We start from the raw sequence: 19,303 nt of genomic DNA, 5'->3' as shown, positions 1-19,303 counted from the left end.
GTGGAAGAGACACAATGAGCAGGACCATTTCAATGTGCCACATGGGCACGAGGGCTCTATCAGTACTCTTGGGGTTGCAGGGCCCCAGGACTCCTTCAAGCTCACACAGGCTTAAGCAGAAAATACAGTAGCTCAGATAACTAAAAAGTCTAGGACAGAGCTTGCTTCAGGTGTAGCTGCTCCAGGTGACCCAGGATATCTGCTCTTGCTTCACTCCCTCCCCTCCCCGTGGCAAGATGCACAGTAGGAGTTGCAGACGGGCATCCCTGTCTTACCCAGCCCATTTCTGGACAGGTCTGTGGGTAGAGGAGAGACTCATGGGACTCACCCTTCCCTGTGGCCTGAGCTCTCTGACCCCCAGGGCTGACCCGCATTGGCCAGGACACCATCTCTTGCTCACCCCTGAGTCAGACCAGACGCCTGATTCAAATGGGATGAGCTTAGGAAAAAAATCCGGTTTGCAAATCTGGGTGCTCAGAGATGTCACTAACTTGCCCCAAGCCACAAAGGTGATAAGGATGCAAGTCTGACTGCAGAGCTTCTGGGCTCAATCACGGAGCCCAGATCAGTGGGTTTTATTTAGTTATTTAAGATTTTATTTATTTATTCACGAGAGACACATAGAGAGAGGCAGAGACACAGGCAGAGGGAGAAGCAGGCTCCATGCAGGGAGCTCGATCCCAGGACCCCGGGGTCAGGACGCTCAACCCCTGAGCCCCCCCGGGCGCCCCATCAGTTTTAACCCGGGGAGTGAAGTGTCAGGGATGCAGCCAGAGGGTAAACCGGTGCCCGGTTTTGGCGAGCGATGAACGGCATGCCAAGGAGGGTGGACGCGGGGAGCCCCGTAAGATGCCTGAGCTGAAGGAGCGCTTTGAGAGGCCGCCTCCCGCCTCCGCCCGGCCCGGGAACCCGGCCTGGGACCCGCGGCCCCGCGCACCTGCCCGCCGGGCGCCCCCGCCACCTGACTCGCTGTTTGTAAACTCAACTCGCCCGGCCACGCCCCTTCCTCCCTCTCTCCCGCCCCTTTGGGGTCAGTATCTGCATAACCCCGCCTCCCCCTGCTGTGACTGGCTGTTCGTGGCGTCACTCCTCCGTGTGGGCGGGACTCCCAAGGGGCGAAGGGGGTTGCCGCTCCGGGGACATGATTAGCATAGTCCCGCCTCCCGGCGCGGCCCTCGGGCCGGGCGCTGATTGGGCAGGCGGCGTCTGACGCTCTGGCGCCGGGCGCTGCGAGTGGCGGGCGCGGGCTGTCAGTCTGCCTGGCGGCCGGCCGCACTTCCGCCTCGGTGTCAGCGGGTCGCGGGCCTGCGGGGCGGGGGCGGGGTGGGCGGCGAGGCTCGGCCGGCACCGGAGGGACCGCGGTCCAGGTGAGCGGCCCGGGACCCGGCCCCGCGTCGGCGGGGTGCGGGCGGGCGGGAGGCGGCGGGGCCGGGCGGGGCCGGGCGTGGGGGAGGGGAGCCGGGCCCGGGGCGCAGCGCCCGCCCGCCGGCCCGGCCCCCGAGCCCCTCCGCTCCCTCGGCCCGACCCCCGCCCCCGCGGCCCGCGGCCCCCGGGAAACTCGGGAGGAAAGTTGGCGGCGGCGGCGGCGGGGGGGGCGCGGCGGGGGCGGGGGGCGGCGGCGGGGGGCGGGGGCGCGCGTCGCCGGGCAACTGCGGCGCCGGAAGCCGGGCCGGCGGGGGTCGGGGCGCTGCGGGGCGGGGCGGGGGCGGGGGGCGGGCGGCGCGGACGACCACCTGTGCGAGGGCCCGCCGCGTCCCTCCGTCCCTCCGTCCGTGTGTCCGCCGCGCCGCCGCAGCTCGGCAGCCGCGCGCTCCTGGCCCGCTGGGCTGTCCCCCGACCTAGACGCGAGCTCGGGGCGCAGCGAGGGGCGGGGCGGGGGGGTGGGGGGGAGCGCGCCGGCCCGGTGCCCCCGGGGCCCTGCTCACGGCCGCGATCCCGGGACCCCGAATGTCCGTCCGGAACCGGCTGGCGGCCGAGCCAGCAGCTGCAGCTTAGCCCCTTTCCGGGACGCTGGGCGCATCTGGAGACCTGGCCTCGTTCAGTTCAGGGGGTCCCGGGGCGGCTGGGCCATGTGCCCTGTCTGCCCGCCGCCTGCGGCCTGAGCCCTGGGCCTGACCCCTGGAACTGACCCCTGGGACTGACCTCTGCGGCCTGAGCCCTGGGCCTGACCCCTGTGGCCTGACCCCTGCTGCCTGAGCCCTGTGGCCTGAGCCCTGGGCCTGACCCCTGGAACTGACCCCTGGGCCTGACCCCTGCGGCCTGACCTCTGCTGCCTGAGCCCTGGGCCTGACCCCTGCGGCCTGACCCCTGTGGCCTGAGCCCTGGGCCTGACCCCCACGCCGTGACCCCTGGAACTGACCCCCATGACCTGACCCCCGTGGCCTGAGCCCTGGGCCTGACCCCTGTGGCCTGATCCCTGGGCCTGACCCCCGCAGCCTGAGCCCTGCGGCCTGACCCTTGCTGCCTGAGCCCTGCAGCCTGAGCCCTGGGCCTGACCCCTGCTGCCTGAGCCCTGTGGCCTGAGCCCTGGGCCTGACCCCTGCTGCCTGAGCCCTGCAGCCTGAGCCCTGGGCCTGACCCCTGCTGCCTGAGCCCTGTGGCCTGAGCCCTGGGCCTGACCACCACGGCCTGACCCCTGGGCCTGACCCCCGCAGCCTGAGCCCTGGGCCTGAGCCCTGCAGCCTGACCCCTGGAACTGACCCCTGTGACCTGAGCCCCACAGCCTGACCCCTGCGGCCTGAGCCCTGGACCTGACCCCTGTGGCCTGACCCCTGGGCCTGACCCCCGCGGCCTGACCCCTGCTGCCTGAGCCCTGGGCCTGACCCCTATGGCCTGACCCCTGGTCCTGACCCCCACAGCCTGAGTCCTGCGGCCTGAGCCTTGCTGCCTGACCCCTGCGGCCTGAGCCCTGCAGCCTGAGCCGTGGGCCTGACACCCGCAGCCTGACCCCTGCTGCCTGAGCCCTGCGACCTGAGCGCTGGGCCTGACCCCTGCTGCCTGAGCCCTGTGACCTGAGCCCTGGGCCTGACCCCTGCAGCCTGAGCCCCGCAGCCTGACCCCTGTGGCTGCGTGGGGATGGTGGGAGGACATAGCCCTGGGCGGCAGGGGGGACCCAGGTCCTCGTGGCTAATGCTGGGCAGCAGGGTGGGAGGCCTTTCCTGACTTTTGTCCCCTGGCCAGAGTTCCGTGCACTGTGACTTGTGTCATTTACCTGCAGGGCTGATGAGCAGATAATCCCGTGTTGGGCGGCCCTACCCCTGCCCCTGCACACAGTAGGTGCTCCAGATGGTTCCTTCCGTTCCTCTTGTTGCAGACAGGAACCTTCTGGGCTGTACTTCCTCCTTGTCCAGCACGGAGCCTGGCACGCTGTTGTCACTGAGAACATGACAGTGCATGGATGACTGAGTCTCCTTGGTAGAATTTGCTTTTGCTGTTTGCATCACGTATCCTCCTGTTAATAACAGCTCTTAACTCAGGTGGTGATAATATGTAACACTTGTTTTCCCAGGACTGCTGTGAGCACACTGCGTTCACTTCACTCGTGTGGCGCCGACGTCCTCAGGGTTCATGAGGAAGCTGAGGAGCAGAGATTAGGTGACTTACCCTCTGTCACACAGTAGTAGGTGTGGGAGCAGGGATTTGAACCCAAGCAGGCTGGGCTTCAGAGTTTACACTCTTAAATACCCTCCATATTGTCTCTTTAAACCAAAATTATTATTGACCGTCTCCCCTTCACGTCTTCTTTTGGAATATTCTAATCTCTCTGTGTTACTCTGTGCCGGAATTGTATTTTTTGCAGCATATCTATCTGATAGATGTTCATTTTTGTGAGCCCAAGTGTTTATAAAAACAATTTTATTTTTTTCTAAAATGAAGGAATTCTCCATCTGGCTTATTCCAGATTTTGCAGAAATATTCTCCGTGCCGCCCTGCTCCTTGGTCAGCAGCGAGCCGGCTGAGGCTCACTGTGCGGAAGGCCGAGGTGGAGGAACAGGGTGACGACAGACACACACAAGTACGAGGCCGTGGCCGCGAGCTCAGCTCCAAGCAGACTTCCTGCGGTAGGGGGGGTCACACTGCTGTGCCGTGTGACACTGATGAGCTGTACTATTGTCATGTCTTGCAGGTACCCCTTGTCTTTCACCCTCGTGCCCCTGAGCCGTGCCCTCTGCCCTCTAGGAAATGCTGGCCACCGAGTCTTGGACATGTACTTAAAGCTTGCTCAACTCTTAGGATTTGATTACACCCAGCTGATCACAAAAGTGACATTTGCTTTCTCAGTGAGAAAGTTTTTGAAACCCGGACACCCCACGTGCTCCTGGTCAGCGCTGTGCTTTGCGCTGCGGGCGGCACTGGGCTGAGTGTCTGGCACACATTGTTGAGCGTGTAGCTTAATTCTGAGCTTGGAGCACTGGTTTGTAGCTTATTGAGACTGAGAAGGAGTTAAGTGTACGAACACGGCTGATGAATAAAAACTACTTACGTCCTCAGAGTTAGTATCTTAAGTGCTAGTTTGACGCTGTAAGTGCAGGTTCCACGTACAGTGATTGATCTGTGTCTCTGCTATAAGTCTTGCTCTTTCCAAGTGTTTGGTGTTGCAGCGCATGGCACTCGGGTTGGGGTCAAGCCCTGACGCAGAAACATGGTGTGGGGTGCGGCCCATCCCCGCAGCTCTGCAACGTAAGCGTGTGACGGGAGCCACCTAGACATGCCTGAGAACTCTATGGCGTTTCTTCCTTTTCTTTCCAAACCCAGAAAACTACTTGAGTTCCTCTGGCAGAATTTCAAATCACCGTTCGTTGAACTGGATCTTCAGGTTATACAAATACTGTAATCTTTGTGTTGAGCTAAACGGTGGAAGTAAGCCCGTACGGAGCACTGTCTTGGGCACCTGGCCGGCTCAGTCGCTAGAGCGTGTGACTCGTGGGGTGATGAGTTCCAAGCCCCACGTTAGGTGGAGGTTACTCTAACAAAAAAAATCTTAACAAAAAATAGAAAGGATTGTCTTGAAGAAGCAGGTGTTGGGAGACCCCGGCCTGCCGTGTGTCTTTGTGTCAAGGCAGTGCCTGCAAGGATTGTTTTGAGACAGACTCTGGGGTCAGTCCTGGCGGACCTGGCCTGACCGAGTGGTAGGGGAGCAGGGGCCGTGTGCCTGGTGCTCTTCTGGGCAGCATCCCACCAAGCCTGATGCTCTGTTCCAGGAACCCCAGGTCCCTGGGTGCCCGGGGTTTCCCAGGCTGTCAGCAGTGGGAACCATCTGGGTAGACAGGCCTGTCTGACTGCCCATTTCATACCTTTACAAGGGGTTCAAAGGTGCTGAGTAAGGCTTGTTCCAGACTTGTGCCGGGGTTCTTGGGAGAGAGCGTTGTGTACATGAGAATGGTCTGTAGGGAAGTGGTACTGAATCCAGATTCTAGAAAAAAACTATGGCAGCCACAGGGCAGGGACGGCTGTGTGCTTTACTGAACAAATGAAGACTGATCAGAGGCTGCTCATGAGAAAAGATGAGCCGTGATCTGATACCTTGAGCCACCTGCGTGGCTGGAAAATGCTACTGATGAAAACCAGGGGGACTATGTGAGTTCACGTCCAAACTGGACAGCTGTGGAGTGGAAAGAAGCACCAGGCAGATTGATGGTGGAGGCAGATGTAGTGAGGGCCCGCGGTCACTCTGAGGATGCTGGGGAAGGAGAGGATCGGGGCCATCTCGTCCCTGACCCTGTATGAGTTAGGTACCAAGCACTTGTAGTCCAGGAGTCGTTGGCCGGAGGTGGAGCAGGGTAGGTCACGGGAGGGACAGAGGCAGGTGGGGTCCCCTGTGGTGCCAGCTCCCTGAGCGGTGCCATGGGTTCTGTCTCTGCGGTGCCTGTGCTATGGGGTGAATGCTGATGCCTGTTGGGTTAGAAGGCTCCTGGGTTAACATCGAAGGGTTTTGAAACCTAGCTTCTCATCAGAAAAACCAAGGTAATTTTGTAAGAAATGTAGGTTCAAGGCCCAGCCCCAGATCTAGTGGATCTGGGCTTCCGGGATGTGTGCGGCTTGCTCCTGTTATTGTGATGCTCCTGGGGTGCTCACTGGTACTTGGGGCCCACGGTGGGGTCCTAGCTCAGTTTAGGATCAAGGGCCTTTTTGAAAACTTAGTGGAGAGTCCAAGTCACCTTCCTGAAGGGAAAAAAAAAAAAAGAACACAAATGGAATCTTGCCATTTGTTTCTTTTTATTTATTTCTCACATTTGGGGGACTGGTTAGAAATTCATCCCTGAGACCCCTGTCCCCGGCACTGGTGCTCAGGAAGTACAGCTGGGAGTGCCTGGGATGGCTCTGATATTAGGAGGATAGACTCAGCACAGTGAAACCAGCCAGGGGCTGATCGGGTCGTACCTGGAGGTGACAGGGAAGGACACCGGATGAGAAAGGGCAGCAGGCATGGCAAACTGGACTGTGAGCATGGTTCCGGGCCCCCGTCACTGCTCCTGCGCCGTACCCAGCATGTCCTGGCCGTCCCACTGCCACCCGCTGGTCCAGGGTGTTTGGCTCTGTTGGTCGGAGACGGCCTGCCGTCGGGGCCTGCCGTCGGGGTGCTGCCCAGGGATGCTCAGGGCCCCGCACCGCGCGCCCGCTGCTCGCGTGCGTGGTGGCTGCTCGCCGGTTTCCATGAGCAGGGCCGTAGGCCGTGGTCGGAGCTCCCGGTCCAGATCGTCGTCACGCCTTCGCTCGGCTGCGAGTTGGGCCCCTTTTTTCTGTGTCACAGGATGATGAGGTGATTAAAACAAACGCGTGTGTGAACGGGCTTGCCGTCCTCCTGTGCGCGCTTGGAGGCCTCCGTGCTGGATTCGGAGCCCCCGGTCCTCGAGGTGCGTGACGGGTCCTGGCGCTCGCCATTGAACCCTCGGCTGGTGGAGCCGGAGGCAGTTTGTCGGGGGGGGGGTGCCCCGCTCCCTCGGGCTGAGCCGGCCGCCCAGGCCCCAGCAGGAGGTGCGGCTCCCGCGCTGCTGGCCGCCCGCGCTCCTGCGTCTGCCCCCTGCCTGCCCCCAAGGCCCCCGTTGGCGTGGGGAGCACTAGACATTCGTTTACCTAGTGCGATAGGTTCGTTTACCTTCCTGAAGCCTAGAAGCGCGGAGCGAGGACGCCTCACCCCGGAAACCGGCTCGGCTGGCCTGGGGTGAGGCCGTGCGTCCTCGGGGCTGCTCCCTGGCGTGCTGGAAGGCAGAGCGCAGATCCGCCCAAATCCGCCCGCCGTGCGGGGCTGGGAGTTCGCGCAGGGCCAGGCAGCCGATGTCTGTGATGATTGCACACCCGGGGAGGCACACAGGGCCGCGCAGCTCCCTGTACCCCGAGACGGCACCTGGATGGAGCCACGTCTCACCCAGGTCTCCGGGAGCCGGGGCCGGAGGGTCAGCGCCCGCTCCTGCCCGTCTTCGCTGAGCCCCGGGTGTGAGAGGTGCCCCGTGGGTGCGAGGCCGACAGCCACGCGTAGCCCACCGTGTGGAGGAGGCCGTGTGCGCACGGCAGGTTGTGACCTGGCTCCACCGCAGGCTCGGAGGGCTGCGGGAGTGGGCAGGCCTGGTCTTTCCCCAGCGGGTGGCAGCAGCACGTTTCAGTGAGGGCGAGGGGAGCAGTCCAAGGTGCTTGGAAATCAGAATAAACAGCAGGCTGGCCCGGCGTCCTTACTGTGGCGCATCTGACAGGTGGGCCTTGGGAAGGCTGCTGCGCTGGGCCGGCCCGTGGCTCCCGCCCCTCCCTGCTCTGCTGGCCGCCTCCCTTCCGCAGGACTCCCTCCCTGTGGCAGGACCACTGGAGAGCTTTCTAGGGCTGCGGCGCTCAGCGTGAAAAGTGACCTATGGTCCCATGAGACCCTGGAGCGCTGGGTGCAGGATGGATGCTGAAGTGGAAGGAATTCAGTTCATTCAGCATTGCATAAAAGTAAGCACTCCCTTGGGTTCCTCAGCTACATTTCGGGTGCTCAGAGTCACCTGCAGCCAGTGGCTCCTGTGCCAGACCGAGCAGACGCGTCATCCCCAGCCCGGCTGGAGCTTCTGCCGCCGGGCTCTGGAGCCAGTGCAGGTTGAGTCCTTGTTCCATTAACTTGTGTTTTACGAAAGAAAGACACTGGGAACTGTGGCGTGGTGGGTGTCAGTAGGGCGACAGTGTCTAGGCATCTAGGTGACAGGTGGGTCTAGAATGCTAACACATGAGTGACCACCAGGGCCGCGTGGCCAGGGAGCACTGTCTGCCCACAGTAGTGGTGTTGGGGGGCGAGGTCTCGGGAGACACGGGGACAGGTGGCCCCCGGCCCTTCTCTGCTGCCTGGGGGAGAGAGGCGGCGGGCTGGGGCCACCGCAGGGCCGGCCTTCCCCTTGGGATGTTAGCATCCTCCAGCGGCCTTGGCTCCACTCGTCCTGAACTTCTCCATCTCTGTCCTTCTGTTCTTTAGTTCCCACCCATGGCTAACTGTGGCCCATCGTGTTTTGAACTCTGGCTCGCACTCGGAAGTGGCGGTGTTTCCTGTTCCGGGTGGGCCACGGTGGTAACGTTTCCGCGTGGCTGGAGCACCTTTCCAGGGCTCTGACGGCCACGCTGCTCCCGGGAGGGAGGAGGGGTCCCGCGGGGATGCCTTGGGGACTCCGGTCTGCTCCATCACTAGTCGCCTGAGGTCAGCGTGTTCCCCGCACCGACGACGCGCAGGGGTGTCCAGAAATGTTTGGCCGTGACCTTAAGGGGTGCGGGGCGCCGAGAGCCTCCAATGCGCTGTGCTCCGGAAGGTGCGGCCCGTTTCCGCGGGGCGCCAGCCCGGCGTCCCTGGGCTGCTCTCCTTGGGCCTCTGGGGTCTCCCTGGCGCCCCCTTTGGGAAGGCCTCTTCTGTGACCGCCCTGTGGGGGGCTCTGGGGCAGCCGCTGGCGTCCTCTCCCCGCCCGGGATCCGCGCCCCGCTCCCCGGCCCAGCTCACTGCCCAATGTCGTGGCCTCACGGTGCTTCCGTGGCGTTTCCGTGCCAGTGAGCCAGGGACTTTCTGCTCCGTGACTTTGAACAGTTGGGAGGAGACACAGCCTCCGAAACCGGAGTGTGAGATGAGCTTTTGGGGTCCCTTCTTAGAATCCCATCGTTGGTAATAACGGGACCTTTTCCCTTTCAGCGTAACGCCGTCTGAGCGTGGTGCCTGGTATGTTTGAGCTCCGTGCGTAGTCCCGTATTTCTCGTCTGTACCGCCTGATTCTGTGTTTTTTCCAATTGTTAAAGTTCTGGGGGGATCTCTGGTGGCCCAGGACGTGATCCTGGAGACCCGGGATCGAGTCCCGCATCGGGCTCCCTCCTGGAGCCTGCCTCTTCCTCTGCCTGTGTGTCTGCTTCTCTCTCTCTCTCTTTCTCTTTCATGAATGAATGAACACAATCTTAAAAAAAAAGTCGTAAAATATACATGACATAAAATTACCGTCTTAACCATTTTTTTTTAAGATTTTATTTATTCATTCATGAGAGACACAGAGAGAGGCAGAGACACAGGCAGAGGCAGAAGCAGGCTCCATGCAGAGAGCCTGATGCAGGACTCGATCCCAGGACCCCGGGGTCACGCCTTGAGCCGAAGGCAGACGCTCAGCCGCTGAGCCACCCAGGGATCCCATCTTAACCATTTTTTAAAAATTTTTTATTTATTTATGATAGTCACACACACACACAGAGAGAGAGAGGCAGAGACATAGACAGAGGGAGAAACAGGCTCCATGCACTGGGAGCCCGACGTGGGATTCGATCCCGGATCTCCAGGATCGCGCCCTGGGCCAAAGGCAGGCGCCAAACCGCTGCACCACCCAGAGATCCCATCTTAACCATTTTTTAAAAACACTATTTTATTTTTAAGTAGGTTCTATCCACATCGTGGGGCTCAAACTCAACTCTGAGCGCCAGAGTCACACGCTCTACCGACTGAGCTGGCCGGGCACTCCCCACCTTAGCCACGTCTAAGTGTGGGTTTCATTCGTATGAAATCATTTATAACGTGTGCACCCGTCATCACCACCCATCTCTGGCACTGTTTTCATCTTGTAAAATTGAAACTCTGTCCCCAGTAAACACTAACCCCTCCCCCAGCCCCTGGCAGCCACCCTCGTGCTGTCTATGAATCTGAACTCACGTAAGTGGAATCAGGTTGTTTTTGTCCTTTCGTGGCTGGCATATTCCACTGAGCACAGTGCCCTCGAGGTTCGTTCTTGTGGTAGCAGGTGTCAGGTTTTCCCTCCTTTCCAAGGCTGAATAATAGTCCATTGTTCGTGTAGATCACATTTTGTTTGTCCGTTGGTCCCCCAGCAGACGCTGGGTTGCTTCCGTGTTTCAGCTATTGTGACTCATTCTGCTGTGAACATGGGTGTGCAAATAGGACCTTGAGGACCTTGCTCTCCATTCTTTTGGGCATATACCCAAGGGGGAATTGCTGGGTCATATGGTAATTCTGTTTTTTTTTCTTGAGGAACTGCCGTCCTTTCCTTACTCCTGATCTTAGAGGAAGAGCTTTCAGTTTTTCACCGTTGACTATATTTGCTGTGTTGTGGTAAGGTCCTTCTGTTGCTTGTTTGTTAGTGTTTTTATCATGAAAGAGTGTTGAATTTTGTCAAGTGAATTTTGTGTAGTAGTTGAGATGATCATGTGTCTTCCCGTCATTCTGTTGATGTGCATTTTACACCCATTTTCATATGTTGGCCCATCCTTGCATTCCAGGAGGAAATCCCACTTGGTGATGGTGTCTGGTCCTTTCAGTGTGTTCCTCTCATCAGTGTTTCGTTGAGGACCTTGGCCTCTATCCTTAGGGGATGTTGGGGAGCAGCTTTCTCTTCCTGTGGGGTCTTTATGTGGCCTTGCCTCAGGATCATGCTGAAGCTTGTAGAATGAGTTAGGAAATGTTCCCTCCTCTTCAGTTTTTTGGGAAAGTTTGAGAATTGGTGTTAGTTCTTCCTCAAGTGTTCAGTAGAATTCACCAGTGAAGCCATCAGGCCCAGGGCTTTTCTTCGCTGAGAGATATTTGATCACTGATTCAATCTCCTTACCAGTCAGAAGTTTTCTGTTTCTCTGTGAGTTGGTCTTGGTGGGTCTTGTGTTTCTGGAAGGCTGCCTGTTTAATCGACGGTATCCGGTCCGTTGGCGTGCCATCGCTCACGGCATCTCGTACATTCCTGTGTGTTTACGTAGGGTCGGTAGTAACGTCCAATTGTAGTTGAGTATTCTCTCCTTTCTTCTTAGTCTACGTGGCTGTGGGTGACCAACGTTGTTGATCTTATCAGAGAACCAAGTTTTGGTTTCATTGATTTTCTCTGTTTTTCTATTCTTATTCCCTTCTTTCTGCTAATCTTGGTATTTGTTCTTTTTGTTAGGTTGTAGAGTCAAGTTGTTGAATTGAGATTTTTCTCATTTTTTGATATTGATGTTGGTTCATCAGATTCTCCTCAGCACTGCTTTCGTGGCATCTCCTAAATTTGCGTAAGTTATTTTTTCATTTTCATTTGTTCCTGAGTATTTTCAAATTTCCCTTGTGATTTCTTCTTTGATCCCTTGCTTAAGGGCCCACCATTTAATTTCCACAGTTTTGTGAATATTCTAGTTTTCCTTCTGTTACTGATTCCTAACTCATCGCTTTGTGGGCAGAGGAGATGCCTTGTGCGAGGTCTATTTTGTAAAATCTATTGAGATGTAACTTGTGGCCTAACATCCGCTCTCTCCTGGACACTGCGCGTGTGTGCTTGAGAACGTGTTTCTGCTGATGCTGTTGGGTGGTACGTTCTATGTGTCATAGATCTGCTCGCTCTGTGGTGTAAAGTTCTCTGTTTCCTCATTTACCTTCTGTCTGGTTGATGCTTGCCAATGCACTTTTGAATTATTAAATAGAATTTATATTATTTTGAACAATTTAAATTCAGAATTGATATTTAACTGCAAAAGTAGTGTTAGAGTTTTCATATTACCAGTGTCCTTTTCCTTCTTGTGAAGATCACACCTAGGTTGCCTTGTCTGTTTTTTATAGAGAAGTTCTCCTCTTTCGTAAATTGACTGTGAAGATTAACCTCTGGGTCCCTTAGGCAGCCACTTATTCCTATGTGAGTAGATCTGTTTTTCTAATAAAATCATGCAGATGTATTTGAAAGACTTGAATGGTATTTGTACAAGTGTACTTGTATTTGTACAAGTGGTGGTGGGACATTTTGCATTTGGAGCCAGGGTTCTGGATGTACGCACGGCAGTCAGAGTGTACATCTTAACGAGAGCTGGATGGGGCTCTTCTCAAGGGAGTGGGAAACTGGGAGGAATGGTGGGGTGTCCTGGGCTGGTGGCCCCCTGAAGAGGCTGGGAGTGAGGATTCAGGGCAGCCCGTGGCGGGAGGTCCCTACGTGAAGGGATCAAGACCTCTGCCTCCTCCTTCTGTTCCCTCCGGGAGGCCAGGTCAGCCCCGTGGTATCGCGTTCAGGCCCAAAGTCAGTGCAGAAGGAGGCCAGCTAAGATATACAGGACAGGCTTAGTTTCCTGGGTTTTCTCTGCAGTTAAAAGAGGGGATAGTTGAACGGAAAGAGCTAATTAAAAAAAAAAAAAAAGTCCTTTCCTGAAACACTGTCTTCGTGGATGTCTTCTGAATGCACAATAAAATCTGCATGAAGGAGGGCATACGCAGGAAGTACTAACTGCTGCCTTCTCGTTGATGCTGTTTCTTGAACAGTTGACTTTCCGTACGTCCCTGTACCTTGGTAGGGGGCTGAGTTACCAAGCTTGAGTGTCCCTCAGTTCCGTAGCCTTCTTGAGGGTAGGGGCGCTTTATGCACACGGCCCTTCACTCCCCTCTGCAGGGCGTTTTGGCAGGATTTGGGGGTAGGAGACCCGTGTCCAGGGCCCCAGGCTGCTCAGACGACCAAATGCTGCAGGGCCCGGGATGGTGGGGGTTCGGAGGGGTCGGGGAGCTCTAATGTGAGGAGGTCAGGTAGGCAGGCAGGTCTGTGAAGGACCCCGGGCTGGAACGCTCGCAGAAGCCTGCCCCGCAGAGGCCTCCCAGAGCCCCCCAGGCCTGGCACCCAGTGGCAGGCAGCGGATGCTAGTGGAAGGCGTGAGGGAGATCTCTGTGTGGTGCTGATGGCCTGTGGCAGTGGGGAGTTCCACGGCCCAGGCAAAATGAAGAGAACAGCTCTTCCAGGAATTCCCTCGAGACTGTTGGAATTAATTACTGAACTTGTGAAATGGGAGCCAGCCTGCGGGGTGCTGTGCAGATTTATCGTTGAGCTTGTGGATGTTCCTGTGGGGTTGGTGGGCGAGGCCTTCCCGGCAGGGCCCGCTCCTCGGGGTGGCCCGGCCCTCAGCCCGGCCTTCAGCGTTGTCCAGCCTGACGTCTTAGACCCTCATTTTAAAGATTTCCATCCATTTTGATTGATTTACTTTTAACCTTAGGACTTCTGTTAGGGTGATGAAGCATGTAAAAAGGGAAACATCATGGCTCTTAACGTCCCTCTTATCACGGGAGATTTTTCCATGTGGGGGAAGGCAGGCGGCAGAGCATGAGGCCCCTGTGCGGCTCCCCCACCCGCTCCTTCCGTGTCACTTGGAGGAAGAGCCCCGATGTACCGTGTCCCGTCCACAGGGACTACAGCTGCAGCTCTGCAGATAAGGCCTCTTGGGAGAGCGCAGTCAGAACACCTGTGCCTTTTTTAAGACACATTTGACTTGAGGTTTAATTGACATGCAGTGGAGTCCCCGGATTTGAACTGTACAGTGCATTTTGACCCATGCATCCACCCGGGACACGGTCCCCTCCGTGAGGATCGCGGGCCGTGCCTGGGTCCTGTGCCCGGCTGCCCCTCCCGTGGCTGGACGTGTGGCTGGCGGGCCACACACTCGGGGGGCCACCCTCCCGGCGCCCTCTCCAGCCTTTGTGATTTGCCGCCGAAGAAGCTGGAAGTCCTGCAGCCTTCCCCGGCGGAAGGATCCTGCTGTCCCTGTCATCGGAGCGGAGTGCGGCGTGTTTCTGTGTTGTCTGCGCGGCTTGAGTTTGGGGGCATGACGGCGGAGGGGGCATGCAGCGCCGCTGGCAGTGGGCAGCCACACGACGTGGTCCCTTGTCCGTGTCATGTGGCAGCGCCACGCACACACCCTCCCGCCTCGTCCCGCTGCTCCCCTGTCATTAGGCCAGACGGCGGCGGCACCGAGAGCCCGAGAGCCCGTGCAGGAAAGACGGGATGGAGGCCTGGCGGCCCCCGCTTGGCGGCTGCCTTCAGAAGCGCGTGCTGGCGTCCCCCGGGTGACCAGTCGCCTCCCTCCCAGTCTGTGTGAGCTCGGGGTCTCGCTGTGTCCCGTGCATCAAGGTCTCTTGCTGCACGTTGGTGCTCCGACGACGTCCCTGGTTGCAGCGGGAGCCTCTGTGGGCTCATCCTGAGCCCTGTGACGCGGCCCCCTGGCTTCCTGCGGCCCTCCAGGGATCCCCGTTCTGGATTCAGCCACTTCTAAGTCTCCAGGGACCCTGGTTCCTTTGAGGGGCTTCCAGAGGGACAGAGCAAGTCACTACATGTCATAGATAGGACAGGTCATGTCGGAGAGGAGCTAGAGTAGGTAGTAACGTCTCTAGTGTGCGCGGGCAAAGAGTCCTGGACTGGTGAGCGAGGCTCGGTACGGGTGTTTCCAGAAGCTGCCTGGTGCCTGGTTCCGCATGGTGGGAAAGAAAGGGATCTCAGAGAGCCTTTCAGGGTAGGAAGAAGGGAGTAGCTTCATGCCAGTTTGTTTTACAGCATGGAAGCTCACGTATGCTCTGGCCCTCTCACAGGGCCAGAGATGAGCCGCCTTGGAGGTGTCACCCAGCTCTGTGTCACCACTCCAAGGGCAGAGGGCACGTCCCTCCCTCGGGACCGTCTCTGCCTTTGCTGCCATCAGAACTGCGAGGAAGGCTCTGGGCCCCACGTCTGTGCTACTCACACAGACGTAAACTCAGCTTGTTTTCATTAAAGTCAACCTTTTGGGACAAAGGAAACTGCGATGGAAACTTGGTTTAAAGTTGGTGTGACACAAGTACTCGAACAACATTGTGCACTTGCTTGTGACTGCCTGTCGTAGCCTCCATGAGGTTGGCAGCCACCGTCAGCAGGAGGCTCTCGGGTGTGTTTGAGCCCCGGACCCGTGAGCACCTCACCGCAACTGACCTGCTTTTCCGCCTGTCCCCCGACTTCCCCCACATCAATCATTTCCTTGTTTTCTTTCTTTTTTTTTTTTTTAAAGGGAGCAAGTGAGCGTTTGTAAGAGGTGGGAGGGGCAGAGAGATAGGTAATCTTTTTTTTATTCATGAGAGACACAGAGAGAGAGAGAGAGGCAGAGACACAGTTAGAGGGAGAAGCAGGCTCCATGGGGGAGCCCGACGTGGGACTCGATCCCGGGACCCCAGGATCAGGCCTTGGGCTGAAGGCGGTGCTAAACCGCTGAGCCACCCCAGCTGCCCGAGAGAGAGGGAATCTTAAATGGCTTCCACACCCAGCACAGAGCCCAGCTTGGGACTTGATCTCACGACCCTGAGATCATGACCTGAGCTGAAGTCAAGAGTCTGATGCTTAATGGGGACCTCATTGTTTTCTTTTTAAAAATCTGTTACTGTTTTTAAAAATGGAAGTATAGTTGCCATAATGTTCCATTAATCTCAGGTATACAGCAGGTGATGCTGAGCTCACCAGTGTAGCTGCCACCTGTCACCACACCCCACTCTCACGGCGCCATCGATGACGTCCCCATGCTGTGCCTCTGATTGTGACCATTCATTCTACAGCTGGGCGCTGGGGCCTCCCCTCCCCCTCCCCACTGGCAACAGTCTGTTCTCTGTATTTGCAAGTCTGTCTCTGCCTTTTGTTTCTTTGTTTATTCATTTGTTTTTATATTCCACAAGTAAGTGAAATCATATGGCATTTATCTTTCTCTGACTTATTTCACTTAGCTTGATACCCTCTAGGTTTATTCATGTTGCAAATGGCAAGATTTCATCCTTTTTATGGCTGAATAATATTCCATCACAGACCCCACAACGTCTTGGTCCTTGGACAGTTGCTTCCATATCTTGGCTACTGTAAATGTTGCTGCAATGAACATAGGGGTGCATTTATCTCTGAGAATTAGTGTTTTTGTTTTCTTTGGGTAAATGCCCAGCTGTGGGATTACTGGATCATGTGCTAATTCTACGCTTAGTTTTTGAGAAACCTCTGTACTATTTTCCACAGTGACTGCACTGGTTTGCATTCCCACCAGCAGTGCACGAGGCTTCCTTTTTCTCCACATCCTCACCAACACCTGTTTCTTGTGTTCTTGATTCTAGTGTTTATCATTTTCTTATACAACTGTAGATAATGATTCTTTCAAAGATTTTACTTGTCAGGGAGAGAGAGAGAGCATGAGCAGGAGGAGCGGCAGGCAGAGGGAGAAACAGACTCCCCACTGAGTAAGGAGCCCAATGTGGGGCTCGATGCCAGGACCCCGTGGGGTCATGACCCGTGCCAAGGGCAGATGCCTAACTGACTGAATCACCCAGGCGCCCTTAGATAGTGATTTTTAAAAATAACTTCAATCAGTGATTACTTGTTTATCTATTTTTCTTCGATGGATATTTGTATTATGAATGTTTCTCATATATTTTGAAATCATGCATTTGTCAGATCATTCATTTTATTTCTTTGCTTAAAACTGTGATTGAGATTGATGTCAAGAATGGTGAATGGGAATTTATAAAGTGTTTCTAAGCCATGAAACTGGGCAGCCCGGGTGGCTCAGCGGTTTAGCACCACCTTCAGCCCAGGGCGTGACCCTGGAGACCCGGGATTGAGTCCCACATCGGGCTCCCTGCATGGAGCCTGCTTCTCTCTCTGTGTCTCTCATGAATAAATAAATAAAATAAAATAAAAAGTAAACCATAAAACTTTTGAAAGCTAAGTATGTGGAAATGCTTTTCCCCTTAGAGCTCCAGTGCCTGTTGGATTTTTGCCAAAACATAAGTTGACAGCATGCAATTCCTTACACATCGATGTAGGTCCAGTACGATGACTCCGTAGAAGAGCCGAGACTGGGTGGCGAGGGAGCCCGGCTACCGAAGGATGAACGGCGAGGAGGAATTCTTTGATGCCGTCACAGGTGAGCAGGGCAGGAATTGACTCAGAGGCCGTGGTGCGGGCGCGAGACCTCGGGCCGGGTCCCAGACTTGGCCTGGGGGGTGTGAGAAGGCCTGGGAAGGCGAGCAGGTGGAGGTGGGACCCATTCCCATCACTGACACTCAGCAGAAGCCTGCGGGGGAGGCTGTGGGCCACGGGCGGTAACGAGAAAGGACAAGAGTTGCCCTGGAGCGTAGACACTTTTATTTGGATCCCCAAGTGACGTGGTCAGTTTTCTTATGTTATTTGTACTTCCTGATCCAAGCCTTGCTGTCTTCACGTTGGGACTAGATCTGGTTTGGCGCCACTCGGAGTACAAACCCCAAGTAGAGGGGCTCTGTGCCGACAAAGCTGCTCCCGCTGGTACGGAGTGCAGTGGGCCTCCCTTCTCCCGGGACCGTTTGCAGGACCGGCACGCAGCCTGTGGTCCGGCCTCCTGCAGATGACAGGGGAGCCCGATGGGAAATAGTGCGTGGAAGGCCTGTGTGCGCGGGGCGGGCAGGCCGGGGTGGGCAGGCTGGGAGGCCTTACCATGGCCTCTTCCCCCCCGGCGCTAGAAGAAGCCCCTGGCACCTGAGCAAGCAAGCGAGTGGTGACCGTGTGGTCCTGAAGGCTCCTCGAGTTCAAGACGGCCCTCAGGGTCAACACTTGTGATGTCGTTGTCGTCTGCCGAGGATTGTTGGTGGAAAGGGACTTCAGGAGCCCCTCGAGTCCAGCTCCCCCATCCTTAGGTAGAGGAATACAGTAGCAACTTTGAACTATTTCTCTGGGCCAGGGGTTTAGTGGCAGACTTTCAGGTCAGAGGGGCTCCTTCTGCCAGCAATTGCTGTGGCTGTCCCCTCTGGGCCAGAGTGTCTGTCCTCCGGAGCCCTGGCAGAGCTTGGGGCCTCGGTCACTCACGGGCCACGCTCCTCCTTCCAGACCAGGGGTTGCGGGTCCGGTGACTGGCGGCCGAGACTGTTGATGTCTCCGAAGCTCAAGAAGCAGGAGGCGCTGAGCTCCCTATGGTTTTCAGAGGCTAAACTACTAAGTCCTCTTCCATGATCTCATAGCTGCAGTGCTCCTCGTAGATGTGCTCCTAGGACACTGTCCGCCCAACCTACTCGCTCCTCAGCAACCACTCGGTTATTCCTGCTGAGTGCGGTGGTCTTCAGGGGCTCGTGCCCTCGGATCACCTGGCCCTTGCGGGACCACTGGGCCTGTAACCAGAGGTGCGCCCCTCCCTTTGGGGCCTCATGGGACGTTTCCTCTTGCCAGGGACCCTGCACCCAGATTCCTGAACATCTATGAACTTTGCCTGGAGATTTTTCTCTGGGGAGGACTTGAGCTTTGTGCAGCGTGCCGTCTAGAGAACCTCTGTCTCTGCCTCTGCGCATGGCGACACTCTTCTGCGTGTCCCTGAGAGAGAGGTGGAGGGGGCAGCTGTCCGGGGACAGCACTTTCTCACCTCAGTCCTTCCATTCCAAACCAAATTAACAGCAGAAAAGCACCAAGTCTCCCAGTGCGATGATGCATGTGAGACGGGCAGAGTGCTGACCCTTCACCATGTAGACTAGTCTGACTTTGTAACTGCGGAAAAGGTAGGAAAGAGAATCGAAGCCTGGCGCTTCCTAGATGAATGGTCTGGTAGGCGGTACTTCGTCCAAGAACCGGCACTATTAAAGGGAAAGGTTTTAAGGTACATGGAAAACACACACGGGAACAGACTGATCTGGTAAACAGGTGTGACTCGGGCACCTGCGGACCTCGGTCAGTGAGGCGTCTGCCTTCGGCTCAGGTCAGGATCCTGGGGTCCTGGGATCGAGTCCTGCATTGGGCCCCCTGCTCAGCGGGGAGTCTGCCTCTCGCTCTCCCTCTGCCTGCTGCTCCCCCTGCTTGTGTGCGTGTGCAAGTTCTCTCTCAGTCAAATAAATAAAATCTTAAAAAAAAGTGTGTGTGCCTCCGAGTGATCAGATTACAGGTGATTTCAAGTTTCTCCTGTGCTTATCAGTCTTTTCTGTTTCTTACAACATATGTCGCATGTGAAAGCATATAACCCGTTCACACAGCGCTGTGTTAGTCCGAGAAGGGATGTCAGCATGATCGTCAGCGATGTGTTGCCTTGTTTCCTGGGTGCGTGTTCAGGCAGGACCTCCTAGTGTCGGGGGACCCGAGGGGACAGGGGTATTTGG

General features: G+C 56.7%; 1 protein-coding gene across 28 annotated transcripts in view; it reads left to right on the top strand.

Moving 5' to 3' along the window:
* Positions 1 to 1,238: 1,238 nt before the first annotated feature.
* LOC112932232 (proteasomal ubiquitin receptor ADRM1) overlaps positions 1,239 to 19,303 on the top strand; it is a 55,337-nt gene continuing 37,272 nt past the window's right edge. For 3 of the 28 annotated variants that reach the window (XM_072735426.1, XM_072735422.1, XM_072735430.1), the window contains exons 1-4: positions 1,320 to 1,367; positions 3,314 to 3,414; positions 3,509 to 3,594; positions 17,015 to 17,115. In XM_072735426.1, coding sequence (XP_072591527.1) covers positions 17,079 to 17,115 — 37 coding nt within the window. In that variant the 5' untranslated portion in view covers positions 1,320 to 1,367; positions 3,314 to 3,414; positions 3,509 to 3,594; positions 17,015 to 17,078. Of the gene's footprint in view, positions 1,368 to 3,313; positions 3,415 to 3,508; positions 3,624 to 6,751; positions 6,855 to 9,138; positions 9,161 to 9,241; positions 10,544 to 11,360; positions 11,467 to 12,007; positions 12,081 to 17,014; positions 17,116 to 19,303 lie in introns of those variants that run through there. The other 25 variants (XM_072735425.1, XM_072735421.1, XM_072735441.1 and 22 more) reach the window with 20 other exon arrangements.

The sequence above is a fragment of the Vulpes vulpes genome, chromosome 14 (assembly GCF_048418805.1).
Source record: "Vulpes vulpes isolate BD-2025 chromosome 14, VulVul3, whole genome shotgun sequence".
NCBI classification, from domain to species: domain Eukaryota; kingdom Metazoa; phylum Chordata; class Mammalia; order Carnivora; family Canidae; genus Vulpes; species Vulpes vulpes.
This window is presented reverse-complemented; position numbering and strand designations above follow the sequence as displayed.